The sequence below is a fragment of the Euwallacea fornicatus genome, chromosome 28, assembly GCF_040115645.1.
Source record: "Euwallacea fornicatus isolate EFF26 chromosome 28, ASM4011564v1, whole genome shotgun sequence".
Taxonomy (NCBI): domain Eukaryota; kingdom Metazoa; phylum Arthropoda; class Insecta; order Coleoptera; family Curculionidae; genus Euwallacea; species Euwallacea fornicatus.
Genome location: NC_089568.1, coordinates 1059805 through 1076961, shown reverse-complemented (window position 1 = coordinate 1076961; position 17157 = coordinate 1059805). Strand labels below are relative to the sequence as shown.

General features: G+C 35.5%; 1 protein-coding gene across 1 annotated transcript; it reads left to right on the top strand.

Moving 5' to 3' along the window:
- The first annotated feature begins 4078 nt into the window (after window positions 1-4078).
- Window positions 4079-17114, top strand: LOC136347352 (cyclin-dependent kinase-like 2). Its single transcript, XM_066297260.1, has 13 exons — window positions 4079-4474; window positions 10134-10345; window positions 10397-10591; window positions 10648-10778; window positions 10839-10999; window positions 11054-11282; window positions 11337-11494; window positions 11545-11690; window positions 11742-11900; window positions 11967-12152; window positions 12208-12424; window positions 14052-14131; window positions 16622-17114. The coding sequence occupies exons 2-13, from the start codon at window positions 10178-10180 to the stop codon at window positions 16682-16684; spliced, it is 1893 nt and encodes a 630-aa protein (XP_066153357.1). The 5' UTR covers window positions 4079-4474; window positions 10134-10177; the 3' UTR covers window positions 16685-17114.
- The last annotated feature ends 43 nt before the right edge of the window (window positions 17115-17157 follow it).

Genomic DNA, 17157 nt, shown 5'->3' with positions numbered 1-17157 from the left:
TCTTTCATTAAATATGACAAGGAATTATCCCTTCAAATTAATGCCATCAATTAGTAGATACACTGTATAAGTATATTATATATTATATAAAATATTTATTTAATATATTTACATATCCAAAATCAGTTCGGTTCTTTTCCCACCTGATCTAGCTACACTCTGGTTTACAGCAAATGCATACAGGATATATGACGAGGAAAATCAATAAGGAATTGAAACTTCACCACGAGATTTAGATATAACTCAAAGTGCCTTAAATGAATCGAACATAAAGAAAGACTTCCACTGAATCGAATGGGTGTGGATGTCGTAAATCATAATTGCAGCTATAAGGACCAAATTATCAATGCTCTGTCAACTTTAACTTCAGGCTAATTTTTATAACAACCAAGAATCTGACCAATACCTAGGCTCTATTTCCAAACCTCCATGGAAATAATCTTGCAATCGAATCTGCCACTGCATTAGTCATTTGGAATGTTTTACTGGGTGTTTACCATATTCCCGGCAAAACTTTACTACGTCTATACGTGCAAACACTGAAATACACATTGGATATTGGTGAAATTCTGGGATTTTACGGAAAATTGCTTGATGCTAAATTTAAGAGCACATTAGTAATTTGGCCCTAATGAAGCCATAAGCTACGAAACGTAAATACAGGTTAACATTTGCCACACATGTGTAGCAATTTTTGTCGTCAAAAGGGATTTTAAGAAATTCCTGCTTGAAATGTTCATTTGTGTTGCTTATATTTTAAATTGATGTTTTGCGTACCGTAAGGGCCCATTCTGCTACAGGGTTTGCCTTTGGGAGCTGACACAATCTCTATTTGGAAAATTACAAATTTAATGTATTTTTGTTTTTTGGGAAAAACCTGATGTGGTAAAATGATTTTCAACTTGATGCTACTTCCGGATTAACCGGAAACTGACTTCTATTTCACTTTTTTAAATGCGAAATGGCAGTTTTTTTTAATCAAAAATCTATGTACATAAGTTTCATAATATAACGTAGTACCGATTCTCAACTGTTTTTGATTTTTACTCCTTTTTTGGCACTTTATTAAGCCTCATTAATCTGCAAAAGCATTTGACTTAAATTGATGAAATGCACTTTTAATTGCTGGAAAGTGAACCAATTTTTATATATATAATTAAAGAATTGGGACAAATTTTTCAAAATATTTTTGAAAAGTACATAATGCATTTTCCGAATTTAAAAGTTCCAAATTTGTATTAATTTTTTAAAAACTTTTTCAAATATTTTTCTTCATTCTCGAATTATTCATAAAAATTCGTAAAATTTCCAATAATTTGAAATTAATTTCAATTTATGTCAAATAGTTTTATAAATAATTGAGTGTTAGCAAAGCTGCACGAGTGTTGAAAAAGTCGTAAAAGTCAAAGGACGTCAAAAATAGTTGCAACTATTATCAAAATTATGTTTATTTTTGACAAAAAACAATTTTGATTTAAAAAAGCGCCATGTTTCATTTTAAAAAATCAAGCAAGGGCCAGTTTCCGGTATAACCGGAAGTTACATCGGGTTGAAAATATTTTTCTAATTTTGTATTTTTTCCGGAAAACAATTATACAAACTTCAAAAGTACAATAAACATGAAATTTTCCATATACAGAGTGTCTCACCTTCCATAAGTAAACTCGGCACTATGAATATCTCATTTTGATATTTAAAATTTTAACATTAAGAATCTGATACAATATTAAGAGTGTGGAGATGGATAGGCATTTCTTAATGGAAATGCGAGTCCTGACGTTTGAAATTCTATGCCTATGCCTGCAGTAAAAATTTATCACCCGTGGTGATAGGCAATAGAAGGAATGGATTACTCTTTGATTAGCATCGCGACTAGTTGTAACAACTGCCTATTTATGCTTTTTTTCAATAGCTTTAGTTTGAGCTTCATAAATAAAGCCCACTTTATTCACTCCTATTCATCAAGTATGTACACGAGATTTCCCATTAAGATTTTGTCATATATCCGGGCATAAATAAATCACCAAATCATTTCCCTTTAAGATTTCCAAATATAGATTTCCGGAAGCTCACTCGCAACTATACCATTATACCCCGGAGTCTATTTTCGGATTCCAATAATCTTAAAATTATGCCCCGTTGTCCCGATTTTACAGGAAGCTACCTATTTACACAAAACTGCAAAAAAACCTAAAGAAGACAATACAATCAATTAACTCTTGTATTCACAGTTTTGTTGGGCACAATGACAAAGGCCAGCGCTCAGCTTTTGATATTTCCAAAATACCCCAAAGGCGTGTCATCGATTGTCCCGTGTGGACTATTTTATCCAACATATAGTCTTTGATATTTTAGCATTAAAGTTATGAAGCCCCAGGGTTCTGTTTTCTGTGACGTCAATCAACCCTCGAGAACTGAATTATTTGCTAATAAAAGTCTATTTTTAGTCATGTAATGGAGTATCAGATATGAGAACTTAATTATTGCAGTGGAGAATAGTCAATACTAATTGCTTTAACGATGGACTTGACAAGGCATATTTTAACATTAAATTGCACAATCTTTATACATGAAGACCGATTTCTTGCGAAGAGGTTTTGATTCTTGATCATTGAAAGCTCCAGGTAGTAAGCATGGAGCAGCGCGTTATAAGCTTTGATCTCTGTCAACCTGTTCAATCAAACATGCGTGAAGCGAGATATAATGCTGCTTAATTTAAAACGTTTATTTCGTCTTGTTACTCAAAAAACAGGAATATCCTAAGCTTTTCTAGGCTATACAAGAGAAGTAATATGAACAAGTTCAAACAAGAAAAAAACGCTGTAGCTAATAAAAGATAAAACATAATTTCAGAAAAATTTCCAAAATTTCTTTTATTGCAAAAATATATAAAAATTTAAATGTTCGGTTAATTTTCAATGGTTAATTACATGATTCATCCGATCTATGAACTAACGACAAAGGGAAAGCAACTAATTTCTGACATTTTACTAATTCTGACTACATGAAGCAATTTTAACGATCTGAGATATTCTGAAAACTGCAAGATATATTTGAAGTAAGAGAGGAAAATCATCAAGTGATGACCCTTAGAGTAATTTGCATAAATATTTAGTCAAAATTCTGTTGAAGCAAAAGTACGTAAATTGGCAACCGGAAACCGATCGTGAACTTTTTTTCACTCCCATGGCAATGAATTAGTTTGCAGGAGCGATTATACGATTTAACAATTTGATTCTAAATTCTTGGACGAAATATCCTAAAAAGCATTGGTCGTTGACGAATTTAAGCCACTTTAAGGAAGCTTCACTCTCCCAGTGTTACGTCTTTTAAGCTGTTTTGGTTTACACGTTATGCAGAAGAAAACTTCTTCGAATTTTTACGAATAAAAAAAATTCGAAATTCCCACATCAAAATCTTTTAGTTTTCCTACTAGTTCTGTTATAAATTTGTTTACCAATTAGCGTATATACTTTTCAAAATTTACTCCTATTTCCAAAAATTGCACACAGAGTCCAGCTGAGCGGGCCAGGTCATTGGTCTACAGTCCACATACCACTAAGGTTAGTCAATGCATTTGTAGGAAATTAACTTTTACCCACCCTTAATTGGTTGATTATTTTGGAAACTCTTCAGTTTTTTTACTGAATCTCCTAACGGTATTCAACTGTGTTCTTAGATTTAGAAATTTACTGGCAGCGGACGCCTCTTATTACCCTAGAACGAAGGCGAACTAACAAATTACTAAGAGGAAATAAAGAAATTATGATGTTGAAACGACAAAGCTTTAAAATAATAATTTATCAAGCAGAAGCATTTTGATGTAGGTATTCAATGAGGTTTTGTTGCATTTAAATGCGGGTAATTAAAGGTTTTTAATTACAAAAAAAAAGAAGCTGATAACGAAATAACTGTGCCTGAAGTTTGTTTAGATAGCGATTCAGGTCAATCTTTTCATGTTAAGACAATACGAATTTCACTTTCATGTTTTATTCAATTATAGTCAGTATCACGAACTCATAGTTTATGTATTACGCTCTTTATGCCTTTAATAATAATGGCGCGACCATGTTAAAACCCAAGTTCTGATTCATTTCTCGGCCAGGAATGCATTTTCTTTCGAATTTTCCCTCGTAAAGGAAAGCTCCAATTCACCTGTGGAAATCTGTGACTTATACGACGTTCGGGCCCCCATTAGGTTAAAAGTTTTCCTCGCAACAGTCGCAACTCCCAGTTGTCAGTACGCCTCGGCAAGGGAGCTTTCGTGTCTTTATATCAACCACAACTGCGCTAGAACCGTGTGTAAAGCTTATTTATTCATTAACAGACGATGTTATTTATTCAATTAAAGAAAATTTACTTAAATCGTTAAACAAACAAAAAACGCGATGCATTATAATGAGCCTGAACCAAAGTTTCAATTGCGTGATGTTCTTTTTTACTGCAAGTTTGCGAACTTCTTCATGAGGCAAAGGTAAGGATTGGCTTGAAATAACACTATTGTTCGGTTTAATTCAAATGCGTATCGTCGAAGTTGAAGAAAACCTTATGAAATCAATGGTTTTGTTCAGAACGTCTATCTATAATAGTGGATGGATAATTAGAGGGGTGCGTGCAAGGGGCTGAAACAGACACGCAAAATTTTATTTGGGATTTCCTAGGAAGGAAGGTATTTTTAGCCGCTAGGAACTCCGATGAAAAGAATCAGTTTTAGTTCGACAATAGAGGGTAGAATTAGCGATACCCCGGAACTATTATAATTTAAAAGTATTACGTATGCAATATAATTTTAGAATAAAAATAAAAATTGTTTTTCGTATTATTTGAAGAGCAAAAAAAGACGTTTTTTTTTCTAATTCGGGGCCCAAAGAACGTAGAAAATTCGCTATCGTAATTTGGAGGGAAGCTGGAAGGAGAGTTGTTGTCGCATTGTCCATGTAATTTGGTGCTCAAAACAAACATTCGTCCTCACAACTTGAAAGAAAAATAAACCTGCTTCTGGAACTTCTTTTTGGTGGTTTTTGTGTACCTCAATATTTACTCAATGCCAGCTCCAGTACCGCTCATAATATGTAAAGAAATTGGTTGTAGTTTCTTATGATTAGTAGAGTGAAGAGAACTTTCTTTCTCACAATATCGGAAATTTTCCCACAATATTTAGACCATTTAATTTCGCGTAATTTTCTATTTTTCGTGTGAACGGAGGAAAACGGCTTTCCGAGTAATTTGGAGCCCCGACCAATCTTCTGCCATGCTATTTCACACAAAAAAAAGGCTGAGAGAACGTAATTCGGATCTCTATCCGGAATGGGGATTTAGGAGTTGCGAAATTAAAAAAATCGTCCTGGGTCTTGGATTTCCATTCCTCGAGCTGAGAGCAAATTTTCAATTTCTAAAGGAGATTTTCTCGAAAAGGGCGGCTGGTGACGCCTAAGAAATTTCAGGAATTCTTCAGCAGCGAATTTGTTTCCTAAAACTATGAATTTAGCGTTGTCGTCTTACGCGTAGAGGGGAACGGCTCCATCGACGCTTTTTGTATGTTCAGTTACTTAATGGCCATGCAATGTAAATTTGGAATGTGTAATCCACTTTACTGCCCCTGTATTTGGAAATTAAAACCCAGAAACTATAGCCAGGAACACTTAACACAAACACGTATTGTGTTAATTGCACTTCCAAAACCTTCACCCCGCGCCAAATGCGACACGCAAACCATTTAGGAAATGAAAATATAATGTGAGTAACAAAGAAAGTTAGTCAACAATAATTCAGGATAGTATAAGGTTTGTGTACCTACTGAATTTTCTATGTGTTTGGCAACTTCTCAAAATGAACGGACAGTTTCATGCCAACGCTCTACTATAGTAATTACTATTACATAGGGTATTTACCTACATTCTTTATTACAAACACGTTTATCTATGTCACAGCCTATAACAATGTCTCCATAGACATAGCTAAGAAGATAGAGAGTTTATTGATTTTGGCATTTCATTCGTGAAATTGCTGAAATAAAGGGCTGGATGACATGCTATTGCAGAAGACAATGGTTACTCTGTGCTAGTTGCAAAATTCGTTAAACAAGGCAGCCCGGGAAAAAATCCAAATCGAGGACGCTAAATCCAATGGTGCCAACTATTTTTCTAGGTTAACTCTTATTTTTGAAACATCTTAAACTTCAAATTTTGAATTCAAAGACCTAAAAAACGTTATTTTTCTCATTTTTGAATTTTTTATTGAATTTGAATCGATGAAAATCCATCGAATAAACGTCGTTTTTTTTCATTTATTAAGGTTAGAAATAAACGTCCTATAAATATAGACGATATCCAACTCACATCCATAATAACGTCCTGCAAAAACTATTTTAAATACAAATCAGTTCTTCCAACAGTACTCCCGGGACGACCAGGCATAATTACCCCACATATACAGTCACTCAAAAAAGTATCCGTACAGCCGAAAAAAAATTCTGTAAACCGTAACTTTTGACTGATTTTGTTCAAATTTTGTATAATGAAAATTCAAACCGAAACTCAATTTGCGTAATTGAGTAACTTTTAGAGTGCTTTCCAGCGTTTAAAAAAAACTCCGTTTTGAAAACTTCTTGTGCGGTGGAAATTTTTCAATGTGGTTTTAACATTCTAGTAGAGGGGATTTTTCTTCATATATCCTGAAAATTTGATCAAAATCGAACAACAAATAAGGGAGTTGCAGCTTTTTAAAGTCGTCAAAAATGTCAAAGTTTCGTCATTTTGCGCGGAAATCGTCACTTTTTGGCGTTTTTGAAAGACTGCAACTCCCTTATTTGTTGTTCGATGTTGATCAAATTTTCAGAATATATGAAGAAAAATCCCCTATACAAGAATGTTAAAACCACATTGAAAAATTTCCACCGCACAAGAAGTTTTCAAAACAGAGTTTTTTTTAAACGCTGGAAAGCACTATAAAAGTTAAATTTTCAAAAGTTGCTCAATTACGCAAATTGAGTTTCGGTTTGAATTTTCATTATACAAAATTTGAACAAAATCAGTCAAAAGTTACGGTTTACAGAATTTTTTTTCGGCTGTACGAATACTTTTTTGAGTGACTGTAAGTATATTTTCCACACAACAAAATTTAGTGTATTTAGAACATTTAGACATTTTTTGACAATTATTTGGTAATTTTTGGCTTTCATAAGCTGATTAAAATGCGCGCACTGAACCATTTACCAAAGCAAACTTTTCATAAAAAATTTTCGAATTGAATTTGACTCGATTTTACGGATTGAAATTTACTAAATGATCAAAGAACGATAAAAATGACGTTTCTTGGATCCTTGGAACCAAAAATTTGAAATGCAAATATCTCGAAATCAAGAGCTAATTGAGAAAAATGGTTAGTACCATTGAATTCAGCGTGCTCGAATGAGGTTTTCACCCCGGATTGACGAAAAGAAGAGCCTCTAATTCTTACACAGTGTTATCATTAACATCTGTTTTTTAAGTTTTCTATTTAGTCTATGCAGGCGAGAAGCAATTGAAACAAAAACAGAAAATTCTGTTGACTGTTCAATAAGCAAGTTAACAATTATTGAAAAATAATAAATAAAAAAATCGGAAACCATAACGAACTTCTCTAGATCTGGAAGGCGACCTCATCGTTAGTCAATGTCAGAGTTCCTTGCACTCTCAAACCCTCAAACTTATACAATTTTCCATAATTCAAAATGCTTCAACATCGCGTGATCTCTGACGAAATCATAAACTAGCCACTGGGCAGTTTAAACGGACCCTTATTGGACGGTATTCGCTTTATGGGTCCTCTGCTCGTAGTTGGTTGTGTGTGTATTGAATCGAAAGTTTCAGGGGTTGTTGACCTGAATGTAAAGTATAATTAGCATTTCTAAGTGTCACAAAAGGGTGAATGGTTTTTCCTATTTTAGTCCACGCTCTATAGTGTTAAAGCAGGGGTATTGATTTAAGGGCGCGATTATGAATGTGCTGCTAACTTTAAGTGTAAGCTAATTTCCATTAAAATGAATTTACATTAAAATTGACACTCTATTCCACCCAATAAAATAGAGCCTTAATATTAATAAGATATTTTGCTATTTTGAAGACTCGCTTAATGATAAGGTACACAACACACTAATTTGGCCATAGTTGGGCTTGCAAGGGTTAATGAAGTTAAGAAAAACGGGGATGAAACGCGCGTATAGAAAGAGAACTGAGGAAAAAGGAAAGAGAGAACATGTGATGATATAAAAATGACGTAGTGAAGATGCAGATGATGTGCGAGATTAGACAGGGTAGCGCAAGGTTATTTAGTGGTCGTAGAAAAAATATGTTGCAAAACTCGAATAGATTATCCATGCGAGAAACTTGTTCGGTAGTTCTCCTGGCACAGTACTAAAGCAAAAGTCCTAAGTACCACTTAAAATTCATGAGATTAAATATTTGATTGTAGACTTGGCACCAGTGCCTCTCTTTTTTTACACCAAATTAAATACCTCATTATTACTTACAGAAATTTTCTTGAACAAAATATGAAACTTCAGATACTGATTCAATTACTGTTTTCAATAAAATAGAAATCCGTTTGCCACATTCGAGTATTTTTCTTGTTTGTAGAGGCACTTAACTTCAAATTTAAGCTACAAATTTTTATTCAGTAATTCGAGGTACCAACTGTGTAGTTGGTAGTGTCGTGTTGTTGGTAACGAAGGAAGTGCAGGTACCAACTTCAAAATTTTAAAGAAGACATGGTCCATGAGACACATCAAATTAAAAGTCTTTGCCGTTGCTAAAAAAACTTAAAAAACAAGGTTTGGACTGGCTGTTACATATGTGCGAGATTTTACTTGATTAAATTTTCAAATTCCATCATCATGCAATAGACAAGTTGCCACGATGTTACCGACACACTTAATTAAAGAGGATTAGCCACGCAACCCGTTCACTAAAAAACTTATGAATCCCTACTATCGCGGCCCGATGAAATCTAGTTTCAGTATAGAATCAACCATTTTGAATCCAAATAAAATATTTTCATTCAATATGGTGGCAATTTCTCAAAATGGCGGCACTTCCGATTATATTGGAAGTAGCTACTAACTTCGTTATTTTAGATGAAAGTACCTATTTTTTGTTATTTCTGGAGTTCTCGTAAGGTCACTATTTATAAAGCGTCTTATGTCTAAAATTTACCATTTCTGAATTATACCGCAAAATTTGAAAATTTTGACAGATCGAAATTTTGAAATCAGTTTTCTGAAGTTCAAAGAGAACCTAATAATTACGTTTGTATGGACCGTTCCTGAACGGTTTTCTAGAAAGTTATGGTTAATCAAAAACCATCCTTCTAAATATGCACAAATAGTAAAATATTCATATATTCTTTCACAGTAAAACTGTGAGGAATTGCTCCGCGCCATACGGTCAGCGTCTCTTAGTGTCTGTCAAAATTTTCAATTTTTCCGGTATAACTTAGAAACTGTAAATTTAAGATATGAAACACTTTACATAAACTGGCATTAAAGTATGACGAGAAATCCGAAAATGACAAAACAACAGGGGAGTCACTTGAAATAATGAAGTTGGTAGCTACTTCCAGCATAACCGGAAATGCAGCCATTTTGAAAATATTCAACTTAAATTCGAGATGGTCGATTTTAGCCTGAAACCAAACATCATTGCGCTAAAATGGTGGACATTAAAACATTTTCTTACGTGACTAAACCTGCATTTACTGCATGGTAAATAGGCGACAACTCCTTTCTGCCCGTAAATGAATCTGACTATTATCTGCCTAATAACCATGGCTATGTAAAATAATCATTTATGATGGTTTTCTGGTAATTATTGAAAAACCTCAACAAAACATGCATCTCGGATTGATTTTGCAAATTACACTAAACCATATCACGCAACCAGTCGCAAATTTAAAACGATATTTTATTTCAAATGGTCCTATTGATCTTTTCCAAGGATATGCCTTCTTCCCTCTAAAGGTCAAAGGGTGAAGTCGTAAAACGCTCGTTTTAAACTTTTGGAAATGTCATCAGATAAGTTGCAATTTTGCCCTTTACATGGTATATACTATAGTCTCAACTGGTATTTCTTTATAAAGTCCTACTGGCTTTATTTCAGAGATCAAAAATGGTTTTCATTTGTCTGAGGTTCTGAACTTCGTCATGGAAAAATACGAGCAGATTTCAGTCGTTGGGGAAGGATCTTATGGTCTTGTGATGAAATGCAGACACAAGGAAACCGATCAGATTGTGGCTGTGAAGAAGTTCCTTGAAACAGAGGAGGATCCCACTATAAGGAAGCTCGCCCTAAGGGAAATCCGCATGCTCAAAGTAAAACTAAAAATTTATGTAAATTGAGGTAAAAACTACAAAATTTTTTAGAGACTGAAACATGAAAATTTAGTTACAATGGTCGAGGTATTCAGGCATAGGAAGCGATTCTATATAGTGTTTGAGTTTATGGATGGGACAGTTTTGGACGAGTTGGAGAAAATACCTGGCGGACTCGGAGAGGAAAGAACTAGGGAGAGGATATATCAAGTCTGTAGGGCTATCAGCTATTGCCACAGCAATCACGTGAATCAAATCTACCGAACCCCGTTTCATCTTAATATAGCCAAAGTTATTTGCAGATCATTCACAGAGATGTAAAGCCTGAAAACGTCTTAGTTTCCTCGTTGGGGGTTGTTAAAATTTGCGATTTTGGATTTGCCAGGATAGCTAGTCTTAATGGGGAACCTTGCACAGAATACGTAGCTACTAGGTGAGCTCTGCAATGACACTCATATTTCCCGGATTCGATAATGATCATAATGCTCTGTAGATGGTACCGAGCTCCAGAACTGCTAGTTGGAGAACCCATATATGGAGCCCCTGTAGATATATGGGCAATAGGTTGTCTCTTTGCAGAAATGCTCACTGGAGATCCACTATTTCCTGGCGAAAGTGATATCGATCAGCTGTTTCTAATAGTACGAGCTTTAGGTTAGTTTGTGCTAATATCGTGCATAGAATCATCCTAAAAGTGTGCCACTGCAGGTAAACCTTGTGTTAGACATCAACAATTAATGACCAAAAACTCCCAGCTGCGCCCAATGATCAAGACTCCATCAAAAGAAACTTTAGGCTTCTACAAAATGTTCCAAACATGGCCGCTAGTTTCTATAGATTTTTTAAATAGCTGCACTAAGATGGACCCCCAAGAAAGGCTGAATGCAGATGAACTACTTCGGCACACCTATTTCACCCACGATAAGTTCCCTCAAAGGTTACTATTATTGTTACCAGCAGTTTACCAGTAGTCGCAGATCTTCCTTTTTAGGTTTCTTCCAGCCCTGCGAGAAAAAGTAAATATAGAGTTCAATGCTCCCTTGCTCAGGAAATTGAAGTCTGAGGTTATTATGTCCACAGATAAGAGGGATGAGACTAAACCTAGAAAATTGTCTAATGATGCCAAATGGAGATTTAGTTTGACGGAAGGTGAGGGAGTGGAAATCATCATTTTGATCCCCGAAATTTTCCGATTTTAGGTACCACCATGAAGCGTAAGTTAAGCAGTGATATGACGGAGCAACCCATTGACAAGAACCTGATCACTTTATCTAAAACCAGCCAGCGTCTGAGTGTGCTAAATAACAGTAATAATAATAGTAATAATGTCCGAATAAGCCAGCAAGTGAGCGCTCTTTTAACGTTTAAAAACCTTATAATTTGTTATTATTTTTAGCATCTATCCAAGCAAAACGTAAAGATGGCTCAGCCTAAAAATTCTTTTAAACTGCCTGCTTCCAACGAAATACAGGGCCTGGAGAAATCCTTGGATAACGTCAAATTCAACAAGTTAGATGAAGAAAACAGGCCCTTGTCTGATAACAACAAAGATCAGGTAATTTCCACCAACTTCCATAGTCTCACCAGTCTCATTGTGATGAGTTGCTGTATCTATTCCCAGGCGACTCCATTGCTGCCCGAATCCCCTATATTCCACACTTTCCACTTTGGCATGGCAGATCATAGCAAATCTCCCAATTTCCACAGCATCTTGCATCCCACCATCAACAATATTAGTTTTAACAAAGAGCTCCACAAAAGGTCGCCCAATGGTCTACACGGAAACAATTATAAAATCAACCTTCAAGTAATTATTCTCACACATTTTTTCCTTTAGATCTTTTAGTTGATGAGTTTTTCAGGTGCCTCATCTTGCAAATTCTAGGAGTCATTTTCTTAAGAAAATGGAGAGGAATGTGGTGGTAGAGAACATATTTGGACAGGGTGACCATTCCAATATTGGCAGTAATGCTCCCCCCTGGCTGAGTAGTTTAACTTCAGGTGCCAATACTAGAAAGCGTGATTATTTGAGCAATAAGGGGAAGAATGATGATTTTTCGTTGCCAAACTTGCCCGGAGGTAAGCTTTTGACATAGTACATATTTCTGTTTTAGTTATTAAAGTGAAGAGACATTCGTTTGATTATTATTGTTAACACATACAGGGTGTCCAGAAAGATCATGTCATACATTCTAGATGTTTCAAAGAGCGCTAAAATTAGTGGTACGTCATGTAAAAAAATTCTACAGACCTTCATTACCGAGTTACTCATTTTCAAAGCAAGAAATAACATGAGTTGTTAAATCGTATTTTCACGGCTGCTGACTCTGTTAAAAACAATCAACACATATTATTTCGCATGTAGAGGAGATGTTTAGAGAACTTCAAGACATGTGTTGAAGTCCAAGGTGTTCACCCTGAACATTCTTGATAACTTTAGTTGTAATACATTCCGTTTTTTTTATACAGGGTGAGTCGGGAGGATCGTGCCAAACTTCAGGAGCGTGTTGTACATAAAAAATAAATGTAAAAAACTCAAATGTTGTTATCCGATTTTCGTTTGTTTACAAGTTATAGCGTAAATAAAACTAAAACATAAAGGTTAAGCAACATTTAGACGAAACGTTTCCTGGACGTTGGATTGGTCGAGGTGGCCCTATTAGTTGGCCTCCAAGGTCTCCAGACCTCACACCACTAGACTATTGTTTGTGGGGTTGGTTTAAAATTGAAGTGTACAGAGTAAAAGTGGACACTCAAGATGCACTAATTCAACGCATTAGAAATGCTGCAGCTGCCATTAAAGAAAGACATGAAACAATCAGGAGCGCAACGAATTCTCTTCATAGACGAAGCCGAAAATGTTTAGAAGTTAATGACAATATTTTTGAACATTTACTATGATATCCAAACGTTAATTTATGGAATTTCTTATGAAATTTATAATTTTTTAAAATTTTATGTTTTAATTTTATTTACGCTATAACTTGTAAACAAACGAAAATCGGATAAAAACATTTGAGTTTTTTTACATTTATTTTTCATGTACAATACGCTCCTGAAGTTTGGCACGATCCTCCCGACTCACCCTGTATAATAAACCATTATTTTATTGCATTTAAAATTAATAGCTTGTATGGTACATATCGAGACTGAATGCGATTTCCTCAAAACCGGAGCAAAATGTCGATTAAAGCATGATTTTTTTGTAGGTAAATTATGAAAAAGTCTAACGATGAAAAACTACTGATTTCATCCACTCACTAGAGAAAGGAACGAGTTTTATTTAAATTTTTTGACTTCCCCTGTATGAGGCAGACATTCGAAACATCTGTTATACACATAGAAAATAAGTGTAACTAAGAGTCATTTAAATCGCTCAACTTTCATTGATACCATGATAATCGCTTGAAAGTTACAGCAAAAAGTATTTTTTCTACTTCTTACTTTAAGAACTAATAATTTGGTAACGAAGACCGTTAGGATTTTTTTATATGAAGTACTAGCAGTACTTTAGCCCCCTCTGTAACCCCTCGAATTTATAACATCGTCTTTCCGGACACCGCGTATATGCCCAAAGAGGATTCGCATTAGGTGCTTGAGAACCAGGGAAAATTTGGAAATTAAACTCGGAATATCAAAAATTTAGTTCGATGTAGACATTGGTTCCGCTTGCAACAACAAATGATTTTTTTAAATGAAATTTCAGCAACAGTTTCACCAGATAAAACCAAGAAGAAAAGCAGCATACCCGAGCTAGAACTTCCGAATTCTACTGAAGTAACACCGGTAAATATCGTTCACTTCCATATATTTTTAATTATCATTTATCACTTAAGCTGAAGCACTGCCGAAATACCCGCTTAATGCCTAAAGGGCATAGATACGTACTGTTCTATTGATCTGTACCTTCCTGAACGAAGTTAAAGGATCACTGCAATATTTCCGACAATTTCTATTTTCAGATATTATTAATTAATACTTAAGATATTATCATTCAGACATTGTCAGATAAAACTGAAAGTGTACATTAAACACCAACTTTTTTATTTAAGACCAAAAAATGCAAACTCACATTTTTGCGACAAAAATCGATGATACGTAGAAAAATGAGTAACTAGTGCTTCCTGACACCTCACGTTCTCCGGCACAATCCTGTAATTAAATTCATCATTTCTTCTTGAGGAATGATTTCCCACTCTTCAAGCAAACAACTTCGCAATTCCTCCAGTGTTTGCGATTGCCGCACTCACGACTTATCTTCCAAGCGCGGCCTACATACATATATTCCATTGGATTCACATCTGGACGTCTTGCAGGCCAACCCACGGTTTCAATTTCAACTTCATGCGGACACTCTTTTTCTTGAACAACTCCAGCGACTTGGGGCGTGCATTAATAAAAACAATGCAAATGGGGCAAAAAGCAATACAGGAGGTTCAAGGGTATTTTTAAAATACCTGGCAGCAGTTAGAGAATTATGACCTATCACCACCTCTGTAGAGGCGTTTAGGTTGATGCCACCCTAAACCGCCACGAAATCTCCAGCAAAAGTTATTCTGCGTAAAATAGTACAGGGTACAAGCCTCGTCCGTACTCTTTCACATCCATCTGTAGATCTTTGGCAAAATCTGGATGTATCCGAGAATAATATTTGCGTCCAATCGGCGTTAGTCTAATTTAAATGGTCTCGAGCAAATCTTAAGCTCTGAACACGGTGCTCTCTGAGGAGCAGCGGTGCAGCAGGTACGCGGTGAAATGTTAATCCATACTGATTAAGCCTGCTACGTACTGTACACTCAGAAACTCGAACTTTTTTGAAGTTTTGTCGAAGACAATTCAAATTAGGATCAGTAGCATCCCGCTCCCGACCCGCATTTAACCGCAAAAAAGGTCATAGAGGCCTTGTCCTGTCCTGCGGGAGTAATTACCAGTCACTTAGCGATTTACCACTCTTGACATCATTGATTGCGAACATTGTAGCCTATTTGCAATTTCTTTATGGTGAAACCCTTCTTTCATCACAGCGATCGTTCTAAGGGTAGGGCATGCTGTTGCCTTGCAAACCGGTGGACGTTGCATTCGTTACATCGCAAATATCTTAGGAATTTCTCGAAGTACTGTATCACATGCATTACAATGATTTCGAAAACCAGGATAAGGTAGATCAAGAACCACAAGTTTAATTGAGGATCGTTTTATCAAAATTCAGGTGTAAAGGGGCCGTCCATTGTCAGCTCCAGTACTTGTTCAACGATTAAATGAGGTCTAGAAGAACGCCGTTTTGCTTTAAACACTTCGTAGAGTCTTAAAGGAATCGGGAGTAAATTCCTGACGCTGTGCGACCGGATCCCTATTGATTATAGATCATCGGCATAAGCGTTTACAGTTTGCTGGGTAACATCTTCGTGGGGAGATTGAGAAATAGGGTAGAATCCTCTCCACGAATGAATCTAAATTCAACAGATGTTCATCTAATAGGCGAAAAGAAGTTTGAAGAAGAGTTGGCAAATGTTTTGCAGAATGTCACTTTTCCTTACAGATTAATTTGGCGGTAGTGGTGTAATGATATGGGCCTTCCCTTAGAGGCACATACAGAATTTCTCACAATTCGTGGTGGTAAGTTAAATGCTGATCGTTACTTTGAACAACGTTTGGGAGAACACGAACTACCATTTGCGCATTTGTCAGTAAAAATTTTTTTTGTGCGCACGATAATGCTCCTTCATACGGTACAAGGACAACGTGACCCCCGGGGAATCCAGACTTGAACCCAATAGAGCATGTATGCAATATTCTAGGTCGGTGCATTCGTCGAATCATGCTCGGTTTCATTCCATAAATGATTTGATAAGCATTTCTTGACGAATGGGAGCCAATTCGTTAAGAAGAATTTGCCGCGTTGATCCATAGCATGTCCAAACGCATGGATCTGTGGTTATGACTCGCGGAAGCAATATACGTTACTAAACGTGTTGTTTTTTCATTTAGAAGATTTTTACGTGAAAAAATGCTTTTTTGTTACCAGATTTGTGGATCTTCTTTGTTTGTAATATTGTTTTTTTGTCTTCTTTCGATTTTTTTCTTACTGTAATTCAAATTTTCACTTTGTAATATTCAATTTTATTAAACTTTCAATTACTACCATTGATTTTTTTTAATAGTTTCAGAAAAAATCTAAGTGTTCGGTTAACTTTGCAATAGAGTGTAGATTTAGTAGTACCGACATTAAGAGAATTCACGTAGACTTGATGCTTTATGATTTTTTTCTCATTTCAGAGGCTACCATCAGCTACCACATCACCGACATCGCCTTCCACTAAAAACAACATTATACTGTAGTTTTGACTAACATCTAGGAAAATGTAAATAGGTACTAGGGACATTTAGGTAGCACATGAAACCCCACTGTGTAAACTTTCTGGCTAACAGGTCATCAAAAACTTGTAATGCTTGATTTTAGTGTAATGCCGATATTAGTTTCGTTGCCGATCAATTGAACTCTTGTTGTAGGAGTACAAATTCAAGAAAGCCAAAAGGAAGCGTAAAGTGCTGGATATAGATTTGCCAACGCCTGTGAAAGACCAATCGAGATTTTATCATAAATTTTAGTGGTCAGAAAAAAGGTACCTAGAGTAACGAAAAATAGAAACCATACATACCCATCCATCATGGAAATTTGTCCATAAATTCACTATACTAGGCGATTATTATTTATACTTTTCTGTATAATTTATCCATTTACTATAAGAGCTTTTGTAAATAAAAAAAACGCTGTTTTTATGTGCAGATTTTAAAGACCCTTTTGCTAGCTG

Bases quoted from the DNA above. Each gene is read 5' to 3' on its own strand.
- LOC136347352 (XM_066297260.1), top strand. From the start codon at position 10,178: ATGGAAAAATACGAGCAGATTTCAGTCGTTGGGGAAGGATCTTATGGT. The intron at 10,592-10,647 runs GTGAATCAAATC...AGTTATTTGCAG, and splicing joins GCTATTGCCACAGCAATCAC to ATCATTCACAGAGATGTAAA. The intron at 11,691-11,741 runs GTGAGCGCTCTT...TATTATTTTTAG, and splicing joins ATGTCCGAATAAGCCAGCAA to CATCTATCCAAGCAAAACGT.